Genomic DNA, 23331 nt, shown 5'->3' on the forward strand with positions numbered 1-23331 from the left:
TTTCAGAGAAAGTATTTTTAACTTTCTGTATTTTTGTCTTTCTGTACTGGCAGAGGGTTTATAGTCAAAACAAGTGAAAAAATCTACCAGTGCTGAAGAAGTAATCTAATGTATTTAGAATACGTTACTGACTTTGAGCATTCTAATGGAATATGTTACAAATTACATTTTAGAGCATACATTCTGTAATCTGTAGTGGAATACATTTAAAAAGTAACCCTGCCAACAGGAATGTTTACCCAGCGAAGCTGAGCATCATACAACTAGGTCGGATGAGACACTTTGACGATCCAGCTGATGTGGTGGCATTTTTTTGACTTAAACTTAAACATATGTGATGAAAATCTGATCATTTTATTATTTTTTTTTTGTGATAAAATTTGGTATGGAGATGATCCTGTTGAATAAATATGGACAATTTTGAGTTCTGAAAAAAGTCAGACAGGTTAATGAACAGTTATGCATTTTTTTTGTTGTTAAATTGTTAAAAAAAAAAGTGATTGTTTGGCTTGCAAAAAATTGCTCCTCATGGTAGGATCAGTGAAGTGTCATGTTGTCACCATTGAACTAAAGAGTGGGGGAAACAATGCAGTCATGTTTGGTGTGGCAGCATTGATACTGTCATTTCAGTCTATAAAGTGCATGTCAGTTTACTTTTTTGTTTATATTTTTTGTTTTATGTCTTTTCTTTTATACACTGATTTGGGATAATAGACTATTCAGATTGTCTAATAAAACTATTGATTTCTTTAAAATGATCCTCAAAGTATTGATTTATTGATTGGCATAGTGGAATAAAGCACATAACTGTTAATCAGAAGGTTGCTGGTTCGATCCCCACAGCCACACCATTGTGTCATTGAGCAAGGCCCTTAAATCCTGGTTGCTCTGCGGGGATTGTCCCTGTAATAAGTGCACTGTAAGTCACTTTGGATAAAAGCGTCTGCCAAATGCATAAATGTAAATGTAAGTAGTATCAAGTGAAACTATAAAGGTTAGGATGAGATGGTTTGGTCAAGTTTATGCTGCATCATTTTCTTCCAATGCAACGGGTGTAATTAACACTGTTACATAAATCTGTTCCTTTTAAGTTGACAAATGTAATATACAATGGGTAGATTTTGAAAATACAAGGTTGATTAATACACGCTCTAGTAAATTTGGTTAATGTGTATAGCCCAAATTATGATAACCCAGTGTTTTTGAAAACAGATCTTTATTATTAGTCACTCTTCCGAGAAAATGTATTATGTGTGGCAATTTTAATTTTACAATTTCTCCACGTCTGGATTGCTCAGCTGGTATAGATATTTCACATCAACAAAGTTATTTGAGTTTCATTTAAACGAGACTTCTGCAACCACAAGATGGGAGGCCTTTAAAGCATATTTACAGGAGATAAGTAATACATTTGTATAATTTTTTCAGACTCTGTATACATCAGATCTCTGCAATATCTTTATAAACAGTCACAGTTTTTAGATAATTTACAAATTCCATTCTTGTCTGGCAATGCTAAAGGCTTTCTAGACAAAGAAATAGGTGTGAGCAAGATCGATGTGGCAATTACTAATATGAAAATTGGGAAATAAGCTGGTCCAGATGGTATGCCATTTGACAATTATAAAAATTCCAAAATACATTAGCCAGACACCTTTTAAAATCTTTCTAGAATGGAATTCTTCCCACCACTTTAAGAAGTTCATTGATTGCTTTAATTCCTAAACAAAATAAGCCATTATCTACAGTAAACAATATATAAATTGTTTATATTATTTGATTTAGTTAAAATTAAATAATTTTCTTATCGAGCAAACAGGTCTGTGGAGGGTGCAGTCAACATGGGATTGCATCATATCCTGCAACATCTAAACAGACCAGGGACATATGCAAAGATCCTTTTTGTGGACTCCAGTTCGGCTTCCAACACCATCATCCAAGCTATACTCCAGAACAAATTACACCAACTCTCTGTTCCCACGACTATCTGTCAGTGGATTACCAGCTTTCTGACGGACAGGCAGCAGCTTGTAAGACAGGGGAAATTCACATCCAGCACCTGTACAATCAGCACTGGTGCCCCCAGGGATGTGTGCTCTCCCCACTACTCTTCTCCCTCTACACCAATTACTGCATCGCCAAGGACTCCTCTGTCAGGCTCCTGAAGTTTGCAGACGACACCACTGTCATCGGCCTCATCCGAGATGATGATGAGTCTGTATACAGTAGGGAGGTTAAACTGCTGGCTGTCTGGTGCAGTCAAAACAACCTGGAGCTGAACATGCTCAAAACAGTGGAGATGATTGTGGACTTTAGGAGGAACACCCCAACATTGTCCCCCCTCACCATTCTAAACAGCACAGTGGCAGCAGTGGTGTCATTCAGGTTCCTGGGCACTACCATCTCACAGGAACTGAAGTGGGAGACACACACATTGACTTCACTGTGAAAACGTTCTACTCAGCAGTAATTGAGTCTGTCTTCTGCACTTCAGTAACTGTCTGGTTTGGTTCAGCTACGAAATCGGATATCAGAAGACTACAAAGGACAGTTCGATATACTGAGAGGATTATTTGTTGCCCCCTGCCCTCCCTTCAAGAATTATACTCTTCCATAGTGAGGAAAAAGGCTGGAAAATCAGTCCGTACATACATACAATGTATATATATATATATATATATATATATATATATATATATATATATATATGTGTGTGTGTGTGTGTGTATGTATGTGTATGTATACAGTATATACTGCCTTATTATTGTGTATTCTATATATACTTTATTTTCTATTCTATTCAATTTTTTTGAATAATTTTTTATTATTGTCTATGTATCGTTGCTATTTTGTACACTGGAAGCTATTTATATGCCATATGACAGAGAGGGATTAAAATTGCCAAATTTGCTGTGGTACTTTTTGGCAGCACAGTTAAGGTCTGCTTTTATGGAGTTGATTAACAGAGAGGTTTGGGGGGAGCATGTTAATTTTAATCTGACAAATCACAGCCAACGAGCAGGAGTATATAAACTGCTGGTTACCTGCTTTCTGTGACAACTCTACTGACATGAGAGTCCTTCCGGCATTCAGCCCCACCCATTTCCCACAAACATACCCAGGCAGATGGATCATAGAATGCAACTTCCCTGCAAAGCATTCGGCTCCACCAGAACAGCTCTTCCATCCAAACAGTCTAGCAGCTCTTTGTTTTTAGCAGTATTGACAGCTACCACATGAAGTGTTATATATACAGTATATATATTAATCTCCATGTACTGGAAAAGCATCTCTTGCCCTTAACTTAGCCAGTGGCTATTATAATTATGACTTATGCTTTAAAGGGAAAATGTTATCAATTTTATCAAATTTGGGTTTATTTTGGGAATTTAAAAATAAACATGACAGTTAGAATAGAAAAACATATATTATTATTATTTATTTATTTTTGGAGGGGGAGGGGTCTGGATTTATATACCGATTTATGTTTGAAATGTATTGGAATGTGGTGCTGTCTGATTATTATTATTATTTTATTTTTGTGTGTGTGTCTTGTGTTAGTGTCCTTTCTATTTATAATCATTATTGTATATATATATATATATATATATATATATATATATATATATATATATATATATATATATATATATATATATATATATTTATTAGATACTGGGCACGAACATGGGTTACACATAAGCTTTGGCGTTGATGAACATTATCAATGCATAATAATAAAATAATTAAAATGTTTTTGTATGGCAAGAGCTTCTTAAAACAATCTTCTCAAAAAATAAAAGATAAATTGGCTTTCTGTATAACATGGAAAAAAATAAATGCAAGAGGGTGAATAAATATGAGATAATTGTTTTTGTTATTTATTCCTTTACTGTAAAGACACTAACACGACTATACTGTATATTAGAACACGACTCCCATTTGTCTTTCAAAAGGAGTAGATTTTAGGTTAAAGGTGCACTAATGTTTTCCTCATTCAAAAAGTTTAACTCCTAAAGACATGAATTGCAATTTTGCAATGTCAGAAATCATCACCACTCACATTAAAATGAAGACTCCAGTCATATCAGTAACCTTATAAAAGCTATTTTATTCTGCATGGAGAGGGTCCACACATGGGTGCTGCCATGTTAGAATCACGTGACCAGCCGAATACTACTCGCTTAATCTCAGTAGCCATATTTGAAACTTTCACTCATTGATTAAAGTAATCATGGCTGACTGTGAATACATAATTTCTACAATGGTATCTGAAACTTAAAACTATTGATTTTAAATGATGCTGCATCCAAACCACTAGGTGTCAGTGTAAGTCCAAGATGACACATGAGTGCACCTTTAAAGATCTATCCCTCTAACTTTCTGACCCTTAATTATTACTTTGTTACATTCTTAATTTAGAAAGTCAGTGATAATGTATGGTGAAACTTTTATTAAAAAATGAATTAATGCTCATAAAACTGTAATATATTCAGATGACACACTGTGTCATAGGGACTGGAATGAGAGTTTCCCCACTGGAGGGACCCCTAGTTCCTTCCCTCTCACTCTCTCCATAATATTTACACATGTGAGTCTTTAGCTATTTAGGTTCAGCTTGATTTATTGACTTCTATAAGGGAGCAGATAAGCGCCTTCAAACCCACAGTGTCCCTCACACACAAAAATAGGAAGATCTGTGTAAAATCCATAGATGTTCAATGAACCGTAAAACATGGACTGAATTAATTCTGCTGGAGGTCAATGACACTTTAAATGTTTTAAGCGGCATATATTTATATACAGTACAGAAACACGTGCCACAAAATGAATGAGACATATACTCACTCTCTGTCAATCACAAGGCAGGTGACAGTCTCTGCTGCAATGAAGTTGGCAGTTCTGATATCCTCCCTGTTAAACGACACAAATATAATCCTTACAAATATGTTGTAATGGTGAGATAGATAGATAGATAGATAGATAGATAGATAGATAGATAGATAGATAGACAGATACGAACAGACATACACATGTATGTTTACGATTTTCAATAATTGAAAAACGTAATTACATATCAACATTTAGCTCATTCAGTCAAATGAATTAAATAAACAGTAATTGTCTTACTAAATGTAATAAAACTTAAAGCCTTATAATATATAACGAAATAACTCATCATGCATCAGAGTTTCCTGATTGTCCTCTTCCTCACTGTCGCCCCAGTAGCAGTCATCAGAGTCTGAAACACACACCGACCTCATGATGGTCTGCGTGTGTTCACTCGCTTTCTGATCTGAGCACAGCTATATGCCCACTTACACCACTATAGTACATTACACATATACAAACACTGAAATAACTTTTATATATAACTTTTTTATATATAACATATAACTTTTTTCTGTCCCACTATCGGAAGTTCTGTTAAGTGGAAGACCTCTCACGTGCTGACAGTTTGAAAGCAAAGAGGGCTTGACACTAAACACAAATGTGGGCACACTGTCTGATCCTCAGTCCAATAGCAAATAGTGCATGACACCGAACACACACATGCTTTTTAATACATTTCTAGTGAGGCACACTCACATATGCAGAGGTGAGAATTCTTCACAACATAACAGCTCTAAAGCTGTCACAGCACAAATACACAATAACACTGCTGCAAAGGTCACAGCTGCATAATGCAATACTACTTAGCAGAGGAGAAGAGAGGAGAATTTACTCACCCTCATGTCGTTCCAAATCGTATAACTTTTTTCTTCTGTGGAACACAACATGAGATGTCTGCAGAATGTCCAAGCAGCTCTTATCCATACAAGTGAATTATGACAGGAGCTGTTAAACCCCCCCAAAAAACATGCGATAAAAGTAGTCCATATGATTTGTACACAGTATTCCAAGTCTTCTGAAGACATACCTCCAGGCTTTATGTGAGAAACAGACCGAAATATCAGATTTTTAGTCATTTGCTAAAACTCTTCCTCTTCGATGAAGCTCTACAATCTCATTCACACTTGTGTGTATTCAACCATGGATCATGGCTCATGCCGTGTTGTGCCAGGTTTGACATCAATGTCAGATGCTATTGGTAGTTAGGTATCTTGTGATCAATCGTGACACAACACAAGTTTTAATGTATGCAAGAACAATGTAAAGAACAAATGTAACAGCGGAGAGGAAGATTTTCAGCAAATAGCATTCTTTCCACAAAGATATTGTATAGATTCAGAAGACTTGGAAAAAAGCTTACTCGACATATGGACTACTTTTCTGGAGCTTGACTATCTCAGTCTCTATTCACTTTTGTGGAATAGAAAAGAGCAGTTTGGACAGTCTGCTAAGCTTCTCCTTTTTGTTCCATGGAAGAAAGAAAATCAATCAAGCTTAGAATGACATGAGGGTGAGTAAAAGATGACAGAATGTTACATTTTGGATGAAATGTTCCTTTAATTGTAAGATGTGAGTGTCAGTACATCTTTAGAAGAATACATCCATCTGCTTGAGGAAATGCAACATGAAAATGCAATACCAACATAACTGTGAAACGTGTCCGTGATCCAAACGCTTCAATGTATACATTTCCTCATGCATCAATTTAATCCTGGGATCAAGAGATTCTTTGATGAAGTTCTGGTTGCTGTTAATAATGATCTCTGAGCATCATGACACACACACACACATACACTTTTCTGAGTTACACAAGGGCACTGTATGTGCTTTTATGGGAGAGCTTTTAATTGGTCCCTTAGGAATTGTTTTAGGAATTTTAGTGACCATGTACAATGTTCTGAACTTCAAAACCGTGGCCCATAATTCACATATATATATATATATCACACACTCACAGCAGAAGACTGTTGAGCAGGACACCTGATACACCAGAGCGTATCAACATGCTCACAGGATCACTGTTACCTAGTAACACAACCAAACGCAGGGTTATAATTAGGGGTAAACAGTCTCCTTACCACAGCCAATAGAACAGAATTGAATAGAATAGAATGGAATAGAATAGGAAAGAACCGAAAGAAAATCTTAGAACATAACGGAATAGAACACACAAAAAACAGAATAGAACACAAAACATTTACATTTATGCATTTGGCAGACGCTTTTATCCAAAGCGACTTACAGAGCCCTTGTTACAGGGACAATCCCCCTGGAGCAACCTGGAGTTAAGTGCCTTGCTCAAGGACACAATGGTGTTGGCTGTGGGGCTTGAACCAGTGTCCTTCTGATTACCAGATTACCAGTTATGTGCTTAGACCACTACACCACCACCAGCTTAACAGACTGGCATGGCAGATTCTCCTTTGGGCCCAGCACAAGCTCCTGTCAACCAGAGCAGCTTATATCTTTGGATGCCTGAATGTGGGAGCAGATTTACTGTCCAGACAGAAAATACCGACGGGGGAGTGGAAACTCCACCCCGAGGTAGTGGAACAAATCTGGGTGAGATTTTACAGGGCAGAAGTGGACCTCTTCGCCTCTCAACAGACAGCGCAATTGAGACCCGCTGGGTCTGGACGCGAGAATGCGCCTTTATGCGTTTTCCCCCGGTTTCTCTGCTCCCGGGAGTCTTGGCCAGAGTTCGCCAGCAAGGGTCCTGCCTCTTACTGATAGCGCCACGCTGGCCGGACAGGGTATGGTTCTCTGAGATAATGTCTCTCCTAAATGGCTCCCCTTGGGCAATTCCAGACAGGCGGGACCTTCTGTCTCAGGCGCAGGGGACAATAGTTCATCCCCGGCCCGAAATGTGGAACCTTCATGTTTGGCCCCTGAATGTTACCAACTGAGGGACACTGGGCTTTCACCTGAAGTTATCGGGATCCCTCTACTAGAAGAAGTTATGCCAATAAATGGGGTGTCTTTGCAGTGATGGTGCAGTGCACATAATGCAGATCCAGTTAACTGCCAGATTGCTTCAGTTCTGGACTTTCTGCAGGAAAAATTGTCAGCAGGCACATGCCCCGCCACTCTCAGGGTTTACGTGGCCGCTCTATCAGCTTGCCACGCCTTTATTAACGGAGTGCCTTTGGGGAGACATCCTCTGCTCGCTACGCTTCGTTCGTGGAGCCATGCGACTGTGACCTCCTGCTAGGACCAGGATCCCCTCATGGAATTTAGCAATAGTCCTTGAGGGTCTGGTTGAGACCCCTTTGAACCTCTAGAGTCAGCGTCTGATAAACTTCTGACTCTCAAGATGGTTTTTCTTATGGCAATTACTTCTCTAAAAAGAATTGGGTATCTGCAGGCTCTGTCTTGCCATCCTGCTTAGATTTTGCCCAATGACTAAAAGCAATATTGCATACTCATCCTGACTACCTGCCTAAGGTTCCTTCTCGACCATACATCCGGTCACTCTCGAAGCCTTCTGCACCCCGCCGTTTACAATGCCGGAGCAGGAAAGACTTCACGGACTGTATTCAGTCCGTGCCCTTCAGACTTATTTCCACCGCACTAGCTAGTGGCGTAAGTCAGGGCAATTATCCGTTTGCCATGGGGCCGCAACAAGGGGCGGCCGCCACCAAGCAGTCAATGTCGTATTGGGTGAGGAATGCTATTGCCCTGGCCTACGAGGCACGCGGTCAAGCTTCGCCAGTAGAGATCAGGTTCTCACTCCACCAGAGGGATCACCTCCTCTAAAGCTTTGGCTAGAGGTGTCCCTCTGCAACATGTTTGTTATGCGGCAGGCTGGTCCTCTCCGCACACATTCATAAGATTTTATGAATGTGATGCTATGATTTTAGCTATAAGATTTTAGGCTCTTATGTCCTTGAGTCAACATCACAAGCTCATGTCTGAGACCTCTCGCGCTCTTGTGGGCACAACAACACAACCGTAAAGGGTCCGGACATCCACAGTGCGGCGGCGTGGGTATTCTCGTTCCCAAATCGCTGAATCAGCGCAGCATCAAAGTGTAGCTTTTTGACAGGGAATGTCTCGGGTTACTTAACTGTAACCCCTGTTCCCTGATAAAAGCGGAACGAGATGCTGCGCTTCATTGCCACTCTGGGATGCCCCAGGACTGCTCTTCAGACAAAATACCTGACGATGCACCTGTGGCGCATCTATTTATAGCCCTGCTACAGGTGCATCCAATTGATGTCACCAGCAGAGGCTATAAATTCTAGTCAATTTCATTGACGTGTTTCACACATATTAGGGTTTTCCACACTCTGCCTAACAGATCTAACTCCTATCAGAAGAAAAATAGAGAGCTTGAGAAGCACAAACACATCACAGAATGGTCTGAAGACAAAAGACCTGACGATGCACCTGTGGCACATCTATTTATAGACCCTGGTACTGGCGCATTCTGATGATGTCACCAAGAGAGGCTATAAAGTTTCTAGTCAATTTCATTGACGTTTTGCACACATATTCACAGCTGGTCACTCCTAAAGATGTTCCTATAAGCTCAGCATTAAGTGTAGCTTTTAACAGGGAACAGATTTTTTTATTTTATTTTATTTGTATTTATTTAGCCTTTTGCTGTTCAATATTTGCATAAGGCCATACATTTATTTTGCTTAGTAATTAGATTAATTGTGCAGTCCTAAGTTGCATTCACACATACAGCCTTTTCCATTAAAGTATCTACATTTTCCAGTTTAGAGGTCATGTGTGTTCTGGCAATATTCCTTAATGAGAAGTTTTATTATTACCTATAAATAATAATAATTCCTTATTGATGGTATGCATGAACAGCACATTTGGCACATTAACCAGTAAAGGCAACCCAACAAATTTCCTGTAATTTACCTGGTTGCAAGTGTGAATGGGGGTCTAATGGAATAGAATAGAATAAAATAGAAAAGGACAGAAAAAATATTAGAACAGAATAGAATAGGACAGACCACAGAATAAGAAAGCAGAATATTATAGAATACAATAGAAGGGAACAGAATAGAAAAGAACAGAATTGAAAAGAATAGAACAATAGAAAGCAGACTGCATTTATTTTATGCATTTTTTATTTTATTTTGCATTTTGCTTTTCAATATTTGCAAAGAAAAGGAAAGATTAGACTAGACTAGAATAGATAAGAATCTTAGAAACAGAACAGAACTCAATAGAATAGAAAAGTATAGAATGCAGACTATACTTTTTTTATTTATTTTGCATTTTGCTATTCAATATTGGAATTAAATTATTTTGATTTATAATTAGATTCACTGTGCAGTCAAAATGTAACAGAACATAATGAAATAGAATATAATTAAATAAGTCAAAGAACTAGAAAGCTCCCAAGTGGTAAGTGCATGAGAGACCAGTGTGTCTAAAGCTGAATGTGCAGTCATCTGTTTGTTCTGTGAGTGCAGCCACTCTAAACAGTGTTTATTCCAAGACCTTTTCCATTCCAGGAGTGCTTTTAGTACCTGCCACACGATGGCACCACATCCTTTAAAAGCTAATGAAATATCTTCCATGGTGTGTCCCAAATATATCTCTTTGCTTGTTTTTGAGTTAAGACTTATTAATTCAGCGAATGGAAAATAACTGTGGCATAGAAGAAAATCTCACCCTTGTAAGGCTTTTTCCCCAAACGAGTCGCCCTTTCCCAGAGAACGCAGGTGGATGGGATCCTGACCCGGACAGTCTTCTCGAGTCACAGTCACCTGAGCAAAGTCAGCATGGACAGGATTGAGAACAGGAGAAAAAGACATGAACATGAGTTTGTCTTCATGTCAACTGTGCTTGTGCTTTTCTGAAATGGACTTACTTTTCCTTTACTGATAATGAAGAAAGTGTCTCCTCTTGCACCCTGTCGAATGATGTAAACACCATCCTCATAGTGTGTCTGTATACGAGAGAGAGAAAGAGATGAATTGAGAGTTGAGTCTCAAGTAGTGAATTTGCAGTCTGAATTGAATATAATCAGTTAAATTTGGCAGGATATCATACAATTAACCAAAAGCAACACATCATTCTATTGCATTGCCTTGACTGGCTGGATATAAAAACAAACAGCACAACCAGTGGGGTCTGATTCACAAAATGAATAACTCTAAGTCTTTTCTTATAATGAATCAGTAAAAAAAAAAAAAAAAACAAAAACAAAACATACATCTGAAACTCGAGTTACTCAGTTAAATCAGTCTACTGTAGCATTTACTGAATTCATCAGAGCATAAATTCATAATTAATTCACTTAATTCTGCTGAACTGTATGTCAAATGAGTGGATTAGCATATGGATTTGCAAACACAAGACCCAGCAGATCTCTAAATGGCTCACTGAAAAGAGACAGCTCAACATTTCTCTGACCCACTGTGTGCTATCCTTGACCTCCAGACACATCAGTCTGAAATCAGATATTATCAGCAGAGTGGAACCTAAACCCAACCCATACTCTGACACACGCAAACATTGTTCCAACATCACCTACAGTCTGACCTCTAACAAAACACACATACACCTCCTGCAGTGTGAGGCCTGTGAGAGCAGAGACCTATTTTGTGATTTCTTTTCTGGTTACACGAGGGAAAGAGCAGAGGTAAACAGCTCTGTGATGGATGCATTTTGTATTTTTCCAATCTTGAAAGTCAGTTTAGATTAAAGCCTTTCCTCTGTGTCTTAAATTAGATTTAGAATACCTCAAAATTATTTTATATATTATTTTAATATTATTATAAGTCAAACTTTGTGGATGTCAAGGAGATTTTAGTGGATGTATAAAGTCAGTTCCACTCAAGTTCACACAAGTGTCCTAACAGAGTAACCACATGTGCATTTAATCGCATTAACAATAGACTGACAATGGATGAACTACCATAGAAAAATAATGTTTGTGAAATTATTTGTTTGGGGGGGATCATTTGAAAAAAAAAAAAAATCACTTAGTTTGATATTTTATCTATGCAATGACATCCAAACATTATAAGTGTGGCTAACCTAACCCTAACTCCCAGATTTTTAAATTTGTTTAGATAAGGGGGTGAACATAAATGGAAAGCCAGTGAAATAATTCAGTAATGCTATGAAGCAAGAATATCTGGATTTAAAGCATGCTGCTACACTGTATGTGAAAATAATTAAAGAGTTGCTTCGAATAAAAGTCTAGAGCAAGACAGAGTGAAGATAGTTTCAATCATGTGTTCAGACTGTCATTCCCCAGAGCACTCCAGCATAATTACATGTGCAAAATGAACATGTAAGTTCCAAAACCTTCAGCAAATTGAGAGATAGAGAGAGAATGTGACTGCCAGTTGAGTCATTTTAATGACACAGTACTCACAGTGGCATTAAATACTTTTTTGCATGTGTCTTCCTCAGCGGACATATGTTCTTCTGTTTATTATAGATTGAGATTATAATTTTTTTCAGTTTACGTCATAAACTGAGCTATACTCAATCTTTTGTTTATCATGCTGTACATCTATCATAGTTGCTGTAATAATAACTGAACACATCTGATGGTGTCCATGATAGACATATTACACAAACATGGAATTTACTAAACTAGCAATACCAGAATAAATACCTACAGACTGTTCCTTAGCAAAACTATATTGTATATTAAAACCAATGAGTGTAATACAAAAAAAAAATAGAAATAGAAATAGAAGAGTTTAAAACGGTGACTGCTTCTTTGAGTGCCCCATCAAGTCGGACACAGCAAAATTGGCTCGACCAATTTAGTAAAGGTGATATTTTGAGTTGTAATGTGATGTCCTCTGATGTTTTGAATTGCTGTGTTGTGCTGTGATGTTTTGAGTTGTGCTGACCTGTGATGTGTTGATTTGTGTTGTTCTGTGATGTGATGTTTTGAGTTGTGTTGTGCTGTGATGTTTTGAGTTGTGCTGACCTGTGATGTGTTGATTTGTGTTGTTCTGTGATGTGATGTGTTGAATTGAATTGTGCTGTGCTGTGCTGTTTGAGTTGTGTTGTGCTGTGATGTTTTGAGTTGTGCTGACCTGTGATGTGTTGATTTGTGTTGTTCTGTGATGTGATGTGTTGAATTGAATTGTGCTGTGCTGTGATGTTTGAGTTGTGTTGTGCTGTGATGTTTTGAGTTGTGCTGACCTGTGATGTGTTGATTTGTGTTGTTCTGTGATGTGATGTGTTGAATTGAATTGTGCTGTGCTGTGATGTTTGAGTTGTGTTGTGCTGTGATGTTTTGAGTTGTGCTGACCTGTGATGTGTTGATTTGTGTTGTTCTGTGATGTGATGTTTTGAGTTGTGCTCACCTGTGATGTGTTGATTTGTGTTGTTCTGTGATGTGATGTTTTGAGTTTAATTGTGCTGTGCTGTGATGTTTTAAGTTGTGTTGTTCTGTGTTGTGTTGTGAAGAGTTTTGTTGTGTTGAGTTGTGTTGTACTGAGATGTGATATTTTGTGTTGTACTGTGTTGTACTGTGATGTGTTGATTTGTGCTCTGATGTGTTGCGTTATGCTGTTTTGGGATGATTTGAGTTGAGTTGTTCTGTGATATTTAAATTGAGATCTGTTGTGTTATGATGAGTTGTGCTATGATGTTTTGAGTTGTTGTGTAGTGCTGTGATGTTTTGAGTGTTATTGTGCTATGATGTGTGTAGTTGTGCTGTTTTGAGGTGTGCTGTGATGAGTTTGGTGAGTTGTGCAGTGCTGTGATGTTTTGAGTTGTTTTGTCCTGTGATGTGTAGAGTTGTGTTGTGCTGTGATGTGATGTTTTGTTTTGTTTTGCCTTGTGAAGTGTTGAGTTGTGTTACAATCTTTTGAGTTGTGTTGTGCTTTGTTAAATTATGTTGTGCTTTGCTGTGTTGAGTTGTGCTGTGATGTTTTGTTTTGTTTTGCCTTGTGATGTGTTGAGTTGTGTTACAATCTTTTGAGTTGTGTTGTGCTTTGTTAAATTATGTTGTGCTTTGATGTGTTGAGTTGTGATGTTTGCTGTTTTCAGTTGTGTTGTGATGTGCTGTGTTTCATTGTATGGTGTTTAATTTTGTTGTGGTGTGTTGTCATGCTTGAGCTGAGTTAAAAGTCTGTGAAAAACAGCTCTGACCACAGTCAATGCAAGATTGTCTACAAATCCACACAGAATGGAAAATAATGACCTTTTACCCTTTAAACGCAGAGGACTGTGTTTATCCATCGCTCACTCCCCAGTGATAAATGTAGACATTTATGTCTGTGAATGATAGACTGATGACTGAAGATATTCACGATGTCTATGGCCCATTTTCTCATGCTATTCTTGGATTAAAACATAGATTTGCTGCTTTGATGCTTTGTGGAAAGTACAAGTGGACCTCAGATGTCTACTGTCTGAGAAGCAGTTATTCTCAATGTCATTCAGACAGTAAAAAAAAAAGAAATCTCAATGACACATACAAATTCACTTCACCACAAATACTTATTGAACAATGTACATTTACCAAAGTGACAAAAAGTTCTAAAATTGCTTCATAAAATATGGATAACAGTATAAATACTGATACTTTAAAATACTTTAAAAACATGAGGTGTGAGTTTTTCTAATACTAAAAGCCTTAAAATGTGACAGAGTACATATACAGCTGAAGTCAGAAGTTTACATACATTAAAACAAATTTTTAACTACTCCACAGATTTTATATTTGCAAACAATAGTTTTGGCAAGCCATTTAGGACATCTACTTTGTGCATGACATGAGTAATTTTTCCAGCAATTGTTTACAGACAGATTGATTCACTTTAAATGGATTCCAGTGGGTCAGAGGTTTACATACACTAAGTTAACTGTACCTTTAAGAAGCTTGAAAATTTCCAGAAAATGATGTCAAGCCTTTATACAATTAGCTATTTAGCTTCTGATAGGAGGTGTACTGAATTGGAGGTGTACCTGTGGATGTATTTTAAGGCCTACCGTCAGACTCAGTGCCTCGTCGCTTGACATCATGGGAAAATCAATGGAAATCAGCCAAGACCTCATAAAAAAATTGTGGATCTCCACAAGTCTGGTACATCCTTGGGAGCAATTTCAAAATGCCTGAAGGTACCACACTCATCTGTACAAACAATAGTACGTAAGTATAAACACCATTGGACCACGTAGCCATCATACCGCTCAGGAAGGAGATGCATTCTGTCTCCTAGAGATGAACGTAGTTTGGTGTGAAAAGTGCAAATCAATCCCAGAACAACAGCAAAGGACCTTGTGAAGATGCTGGAGGAAACAGGTAGACAAGTATCTATTTCCACATTAAAACAAATCCTATATCGACATAACCTGAAAGGCTGCTCAGCAAGGAAGAAGCCACTGCTCCAAAACCGCCATAAAAAGCCAGACTACAGTTTGCAAGTGCACATGGGGACAAAGATCTTACTTTTGGAGAAATGTCCTCTGGTCTGATGAAAATGTTTTAACTGTTTGGTCATAATGACCATCGTTATGTTTGGAGGAAAAAGGATGAGGCTTGCAAGCCGAAGAACACCATCCCAACCGTGAAGCATGTGGGTATCAATATCATGTTGTGGGGTGCTTTGCTGCAGGAGGGACTGGTGCACTTCACAAAATAGATAGCATCGTGAGGAATGACAATTATATGGATATACTGAAGCAACATCTCAAGACATCAGCCAGGAAGTTAAAGCTCTGTCGCAAATGGGTCTTCCAAATGGACAATGACAATTTGTGGGCAGAATTGAAAAACTGTGTACCAGCAAGGAAGCCTACAATCCTGACTCAGTTACACCAGCTCTGTCTGGAGGAATGGGCCAAAATTCCAGCAACTTATTGTGAGAAGCTTGTGGAAGGCTACCCAAAATGTTTGACCCGTTAAGTGTATGTAAACTCCTGACCCACTGGGAATGTGATGAAAGAAATAAGAGCTGAAATAAATAATGATATCTACTATTATTCTGATATTTCACATTCTTAAAATAAAGTAGTGATCCTAACTGACCTAAGACAGGGAATGTTTTATACGATTAAATGGAAGGAATTGTGAATAACTGAGTTTAAATGTATTTGGCTAAGATGCATGTAAACTTCTGACTTCAACCGTACATTTCCTTTATAGGTGTTTTTTGAAGCGTGTAAAAGTGTTTGTCTGAGTGGCACCACAAGTCACCTTCTGGCTTAAACAAAGGCGTCAGGTGGACAATTTGGTTTAGTGCTGCTAGTGCCATAGAAATTACACACTTTACCTTTAACAAAGCGTCTTGCAAACCATATTATGTTGAGACAGTGACTTCCTCAACATAAACAGACATGAAACCAACAGTTGCCAATAAGAACATAAGCACACAGTATGCAGAAAAAATGGAGGTGTTAAGTGTTATAGTTTGAATGGTTGAAATTAAAAGACACATTTAGTGAACCTAAGTCTGCCAAACAATCTCTAATGTGTCTTTAACCAAACAGGTTTTATTGTGGTTATTTTTATTGGAATTTATTACACCCAGAATAAATAAACTATAATCAAACAAGCCGGGGTGCTGTTGTAGAGTTCTAATATTTAGACATGTAAAGGCTATGATTTAATAATGTCTGTGTTTGCTCAAGAATAAGGGAGATCTCTTACCTCCTCAAGTACATCAGACAGCTTGCTCAGTATTTCCTCTGAAAGATCTTGGAATGTTGGGACACTGTTGGTGAGAGACAACGTACATCATTATGGTGTAAAAGAGAGACAATCTAAATCTGAATTTGGATGAAGGCAGAGGTCTTTATCCAAAGTTGAAATGTATGAAAAACAAGAAAACAAGTCTTATTTACACAAGTTTGCTTCAAGTAAATTGATCTTGATTAAAGCATGTCTAGACATCTTTTCTGAAAAACAATAAAAAATACTGATTAAAAAAAATGTATTGTAGTGTAAGGCTTGTTCTCTCTAAGACTGTGGAAGCAGCTGGTCATCATCACAAATTGAAATGAATCCAGAGCTGTTCTCTGCCACGGAAACAATAATATCATTCAATTACCACAATACAAAACTTCTAAACATTTCCGGTCATATGTCAGTTACATTATAGAGGAAAAGGTTTGTGTCTGGCTAATTTGTACACACAAGGGCTAATAAGACACAAAGCCAAGTCATTTTTTAGATTACACAATATACTCAGTAATTTATAATAAACCAAATTAATCATGTTTAGTATGAGACAGCAAAAGAGGTTGTATGATCTGCTGTAATGAGGGACCATGAAATGTCCCTGATGAGATTTGAGATTTGTGCTTCTTTGTCTGGTACAATAGAATGTACCATACAAAATTTACAAAAATGCTGTGCCCATTTTTCACTTCCGTGTGTCATGAGATGATCATACTTAAATAACAGCTCTTGAATAAATATTTCACATGTCATAAAAAATTCAAGAGTCCATTAAAGTCTCCAATTACAGTTTAAAGCAAAACTTGCAACATAAATGTAAAGATGTTCTGGATACACGCAGTTCTCTCTCAGGAAACAATGGCAGTTCAGCCTGACAATTTCTGGATCATTTCATTTATAAAAGTTAATTAATTACATGAAATCACAATTTCAAAAGTACCTGGTTATGACAACCATGGGGGCCAAAATGAATGAACCCTCAATATTAAACAAATATGGGTTTTTCAATGACATAGCATCAGTCCTTGGTTACAGACTTGCAAACTACCAATAGTTATTTATCTTTACTAACCCTAACAGTAAAGCACTACATTAACCTTGTCACAGAAAGGTTGTTAGTTCTACAGTATATATATGTACACTGTATATATATTAGAGCTGTCAAAATTAACGCATTAACACATGCGATTAACTTAAAAAAGTTTAATGTGTACGTTTTTCTTAATCACGATTAATGCATTTACCGTTAATACAGCATAAACCAGCATAAACACTTGTTGGAAGGTGGAACCATTACACAGATGCGCAAACAAAAACACACACAACGGCCATGCCAGTGATAAAATAATGGGGAAAGGAGCTCCTATTTGTTGTACAAACAAGCCTAGATAGAACTTGGAAAGTCTTAACTATCACCAAAATGCAGAATGAGACGTTTTTGGCTGCATATATATATATATATATACACACTACCGTTCAAAAGTTTAGGGTCACTTACTCATTCCTTATTTTTAAGGAATTAAAAAAAACTATTCTTCACATTTTAGAATAAAAGTAAAGTTATCAAATCAATGGAATTATAGAAATGGAAATATGGGAATTATGTTGTGCCTAAAAACAAATCCAAAATAAATCAAAACTATATTATATTTTAGCATCTTTAATGTGGCTACACTTTGCCTAGATTTTGCAGAAATGTACTCTTGGCATTTTCTCAACCATCTTCTTGGGGTATCACCCTGGGATGCTTTTTAAACAGTATTGAAGGAGTTACCATCTATCTAGGCACTTATTGGCTTCTTTTCTTAATTATTCGGTCCAAGTCATCCATTTAAAAAAAAATTTAGAACTTTGTTTTGTAATTAAATAATGTGTTGGCACAATTATATTTTTGTCTACAAAACTAATTTCAAACATTTAAGCATACGCTTTCAGATCAAAAGGTTTTAAAGATCATGAGAAACATTCCAGGCAAGTGACCCCAAACATTTGAACGGTAGTGTACATATATATATATATATATATATATATATATATATATATATATATATATTAGTGCCCGACCGGTTGTCTAATATTATCAGCCGATACTAGACTTTCACCGATAAATCGGTATCGGCATATATGTTTACCGATATGCGCAGATTTTAAAACTTTTTTTCAGAAAACAATGCTTTAGAATTGGTGTCATGGAGTAGTTTGTCCAGCAGAGCACGCTCTGACTCCTCTGTTTACAGAGCTGAGCTGATGGTGGCTCTGCAGAGAGGGCGGAGTTAAGCAGTGTGGTGTTAAGCAGTGTGTTCTCAGTAAGCTAGTGAAATATATAGGCTACTGTTCATAAACAATGACCCCATCATTTTCCCTTTTCAATATAACTAATATAATGTTAACACTGTCCGTGACAACCATGTCACTCATATTTATCACATCTGTTTGCTGTTAGCCGGCTATAATTTGTTAGTAGAGTAAGTAATGTAGCAGATTGAAAAGTAAACATCCAAGTATCTTTTTGCAGCTCAGCAGACAATGGTGTTGTGGTGGATTGTGTCTGTTGAGTGTTGATTTCATGCTACGTTGTTACCTAATTGGTGAGATGAAATGCTGGAATGTAAATAAACAACGTCCGTCTTTTACTCTCCATGGCAACAAGCTTATAGCTAACTAGCTAACCAAGTAGCTACTTTCATAGCTTGTCAGTTGAGTGGAAGCTAATGTGTAAACATGTATTCACCAAACTATTTTGTTCAGGATTCACAGTCTGGTACCCCCTTCAACTGAACAATTCCAGTTGTTGCATTTATAAAATTCTATATTTAAAAGTTTCCCCTGAACTTGTATAGCAGAATACGGTGTAACACCACTGCCACTGTTTATCTCTTGACTCGTTAGGTGAACATGCTTCTTGTTTTACAACCAGCCCCTAATTGACTGGCAGTATTAAAATAGTAAGCATATGACTGATAATAAACAGTACTGATGTTTATTTAGCTATTTATTTTATTTGAATTTATTCTTTATTTTAATGGTCAGCAACTGACTTATAGAAAAAGTCACTTTGAAACAGAAAATCAAAAAGGTTAGAATGGGCAAAGAAACACAGACATTGGACATCAGATAATTGGAAAAAATTGTAATGTATCCCCATTGAGCTTTTGTGGGATCAGCTAGACTGTAAGGTGCATGAGAAATGCCCGACAAGACAGCCACATCTATGGCAAGTGCTACAGGAAGAGTGGGGTAAAATGTCTCCTGAGTATCTGGAGAAACTGCAAAGCTGTCATTACTGCAGATGGAGGATTTTTTGATGAGAACTCTTTGAAGTAGTTTAAGAAGTTTAAAAATAATAATAATAATTCAAATTATAATAGTAATTTTTCAAGTTATTAATGTCCTGACTATACATTGTGATATGTTGAATGCCACTTTGGTGAATAAAATGTCCTGGTTTCTTTCGTAACCTCCATTCCCTGATGGAGGGAACGAGGCATTGTGTTGATTTAGTGACACTTGGGGTCACCCTTGGGAGCCCCAAACACCTCTGATCTTTGAGAAAAGGCCAATGGGAGTGGAATTTGCACAACGTCTTGTTCCCTCCATCAGGGAACGGAGGTTAAGAAAGTAACCAGGATGTTCCCCATCTGTCACTCACTCGACGCTGTGTCTAGGAGTCCCTATACAAAACGCCACAACTAGCTGAATTGTGTTACGTGGACTGGTGGTGCGAGATAGACCCTTGTGTGCCTCATAGCCAGCGCACCTGGCCGTCACGTAACCTCCCCCAATGCTCTTACAAGCGTCGCCTTATGGTCTCCTGCACCTTGGGGACATGTCGACTTCACCTTTTTTCTCCCCAAAAGGAACAAAATCGTTCAGCTGGGGGCCATATAGGGTCCGCGTTGGGGGGTGTCCTTCCCAAGAGGAGGTCACCGTGGAGATTACCTTGGGGGGGTGTTGTGTGGAAATACATCACATGGTCTTATCGAGGTAGGTCCTACCCCGGGGGGAGGAGCTCTACAAACACGGTGTCCTAGGAAGACGCTGGTTTACCAGTGGGGAAACCATTTCACAGGATATACAACCAGCGCATGTGGAGCACAGGACAGGAGCAGTACAGGGTCTAGTTAGCACACGTACTAGCGATTTTCTCCATAACTCGCCTGCCATAGAGCTAAGGAGATCCAGGGTCCACGACTTCATGAACATGACTGGGGTAAAATGCGCACGTCTTCACCTCAGGGAGGGGAAAGGCTCTATGCGCAAGCGGTACACACGGCCAGCTGTCCCGGAACTTACCTGGTCATACCTGAAAACACACGGGATGAGACAGGCTCAACCCGGAGATTGCAAAACCTTGCAAAGGTGTTGGTTGTTTCCCAGCCCGCTGCTCTGCAGATGTCTGCCAAAGAGGCCCCATTGGTATGGGCCCAGTACGTCCTGGGTATAATAATCCAAAGCGATTTGGAATCGCCCAGTAGGCGAACATCTGTTTGGAGACAGAGCTACCTTTCCGCTATCCACCAAAGCAGACAAAGAGCTGCTCAGAGCCTCTAAAGCTCTGCATGAGATCCAAATAGATGCATAAAGCACAAACCTGACACAGCAACGCCAAGGCTGGTCTGCCTCCTTATGCGCTTGCAGTTTCACCACCTGATACCTAAACAGGGATTTCACATGCACTCTGCTTTTGTTTGATAATGTTAACTGCTAGTGAATTATCATTGAAAAAATTAGGACTTGCTTAATTATTCAAAACATACACAAAGCATGTGTGGTAATGCCATTCAAATTAAAAAGATTTCAGAAATATCATATCCACATTAGATGACTCATTCAAAATAATTTCATTACTTTTAATTTTTCTTATTTTTAAACAAAAGTTTGAAAGAGAGAAATCATGAAAAGAGATGAGGAAAGGAAGATACAGAGCTAGAGTCTCTGTACCAATGAATTGCTGAAGCTTCCAAGAAACTCTTCTGTTTGGCCTCAATCTCTTTAAAGTCTTTGATGAAGACTTCTTTCATTGGGCTCAGGAGCCCAACAATGCAGAATTCTGTCTTTAATATGTAAAATATGCCCCATGCTCTCTTCTCTAGTTGCAATTATGCAAATGAAGATATCAGATGACTAAAAGGGAGACAGAGATAGAGACAAAGGAAGAGGAGGATCTTCCAGTGAGTAAATACTCAATGATGAGACAGCTGCTCACCTTTTTACTAACTCCATGTATTCGGCATGTTTGATGAGGCCCGTCCTCATCATGATGGTTTGGAAGCACTGTCTGTCGATGGCCCATAACTTCACACTGGTCACAGCTGAAACACATAATCAGTATTATTCCCTCAGTTTCCTAATTAATATCTGCATCCAAAGCTTTTTGTCATAACATGAGGCCTTAATTCAAAGCCAGATATCCTTAACATTATTTATCAGTGTCAGACAGGGTCTAAAAGATGAAATTAGACCCAATCTTGATCAGTGTTGAGGAAGCTACTTTGAAATTGTAACTTGCCAAGCTGCAGTACAATCTTTCAGGTTATTAATTACACTATAGTCAAGTTACCCTTTTGAAAACTATATATATATATATATATATATATATATATATATATAAACCCATTATATAACATATTATATAATTAAAAGTGAAATGTGCGGTATACTTTATATGTGGCTTAAAAACAACAAGGATCTCAAATTAGGTAACAGCATCAGCATAAGCACTAAATACAACTAATAAAACTAAAAAGACAATAATTTATGTAACTAAATATTATATTTAATTTTAAAAAAGGATGTAAAATACTGCACAGGGACTTCTGAAAACACTACTGGGTGACTCAGAACAAATCAGAAAAAAAACGATTCACTAAAATGAATCAGTCATCCCAAACATACAAAAGCTACATGGCCTCTGACTTGTCATGATGGATCAACATCTGTTTATAAAACAGAGACTATTCAATGTTAGAAAACTCCCTAACATATTAAACACTGGCTGTTTTTTCTGGGAAGGCTGTATGGTTGTCAGAGTAATGCACAGTCAGTCATATTAAACTGAAGCAACAAAAAAAAAACAAGGTGACACTGATGTGTGTGAAAGTGACTTTTAGAAAATAATACCTTGATGAAAAAAATGCAATTATGTGTATCATTTACTTGCATTTGCTTAAAAAAAATATACTGACGTGTTAAAAACAGCACAGAGAAAAGTTCCAGCAGTGAATAATTGGAGAACACTGAAGCATAAATAAACAGACGTGTGCTGAGATGAACTGATAGTAGAGCTGTCTTGTCTTAATGCAGTCACTGACTCACCTTGCAAACAGGACTTCATCTGACTTTATGATGGGCTCAAATCTTTTAACAGATGCTGGTAATGTCAGGACATAAAACTACTCTGCACATGAGTTATTTACTGTATCATTTGAAGTGTGAAAATATTCATCCTTTATCACACCGAGACACATACACACACATACACATTTATCAGGGGAATTGTTAAAAAAGTATTTATTTTACTAATATTCTCTAAACAATTCACTATTTTTTTTCTAACAGCTAATAATTGCTGTAAAAAAATTATTGTTCAAATTATTAGTGCGTGATAGTTAAAACATTAAGGGATAGTTCATACAAAAGTGAAAATTTCGTTTTTCCAAACATGCAGAACCTTATAGTAAAGTGTTACCAAATATACATAAAAAGAAGAAATATTGTCACAGATGTGTATGGTACAGTCAAGAGGCTTTTATACATTTAGCACATGTTTTCTGCACAATGATGTCAATATAACCTGCACTCTGCAAAATTGC

General features: G+C 37.6%; 1 protein-coding gene across 3 annotated transcripts in view; it reads right to left on the reverse strand.

Moving 5' to 3' along the window:
* The window catches only part of prkg1a (protein kinase cGMP-dependent 1a), a 78374-nt gene that overhangs the window by 16772 nt on the left and 38271 nt on the right, over positions 1-23331 (reverse strand). For all 3 annotated transcript variants that reach the window (XM_052151293.1, XM_052151294.1, XM_052151292.1), the window contains exons 4-8: positions 21726-21831; positions 16490-16553; positions 10730-10807; positions 10531-10625; positions 4849-4914 (exon numbers count right to left, since the gene is read on the reverse strand). In XM_052151293.1, coding sequence (XP_052007253.1) covers positions 4849-4914; positions 10531-10625; positions 10730-10807; positions 16490-16553; positions 21726-21831 — 409 coding nt within the window. The remainder of the gene's footprint in view (positions 1-4848; positions 4915-10530; positions 10626-10729; positions 10808-16489; positions 16554-21725; positions 21832-23331) is intronic.

Source organism: Xyrauchen texanus, chromosome 20, assembly GCF_025860055.1.
Source record: "Xyrauchen texanus isolate HMW12.3.18 chromosome 20, RBS_HiC_50CHRs, whole genome shotgun sequence".
Taxonomy (NCBI): Eukaryota; Metazoa; Chordata; class Actinopteri; order Cypriniformes; family Catostomidae; genus Xyrauchen; species Xyrauchen texanus.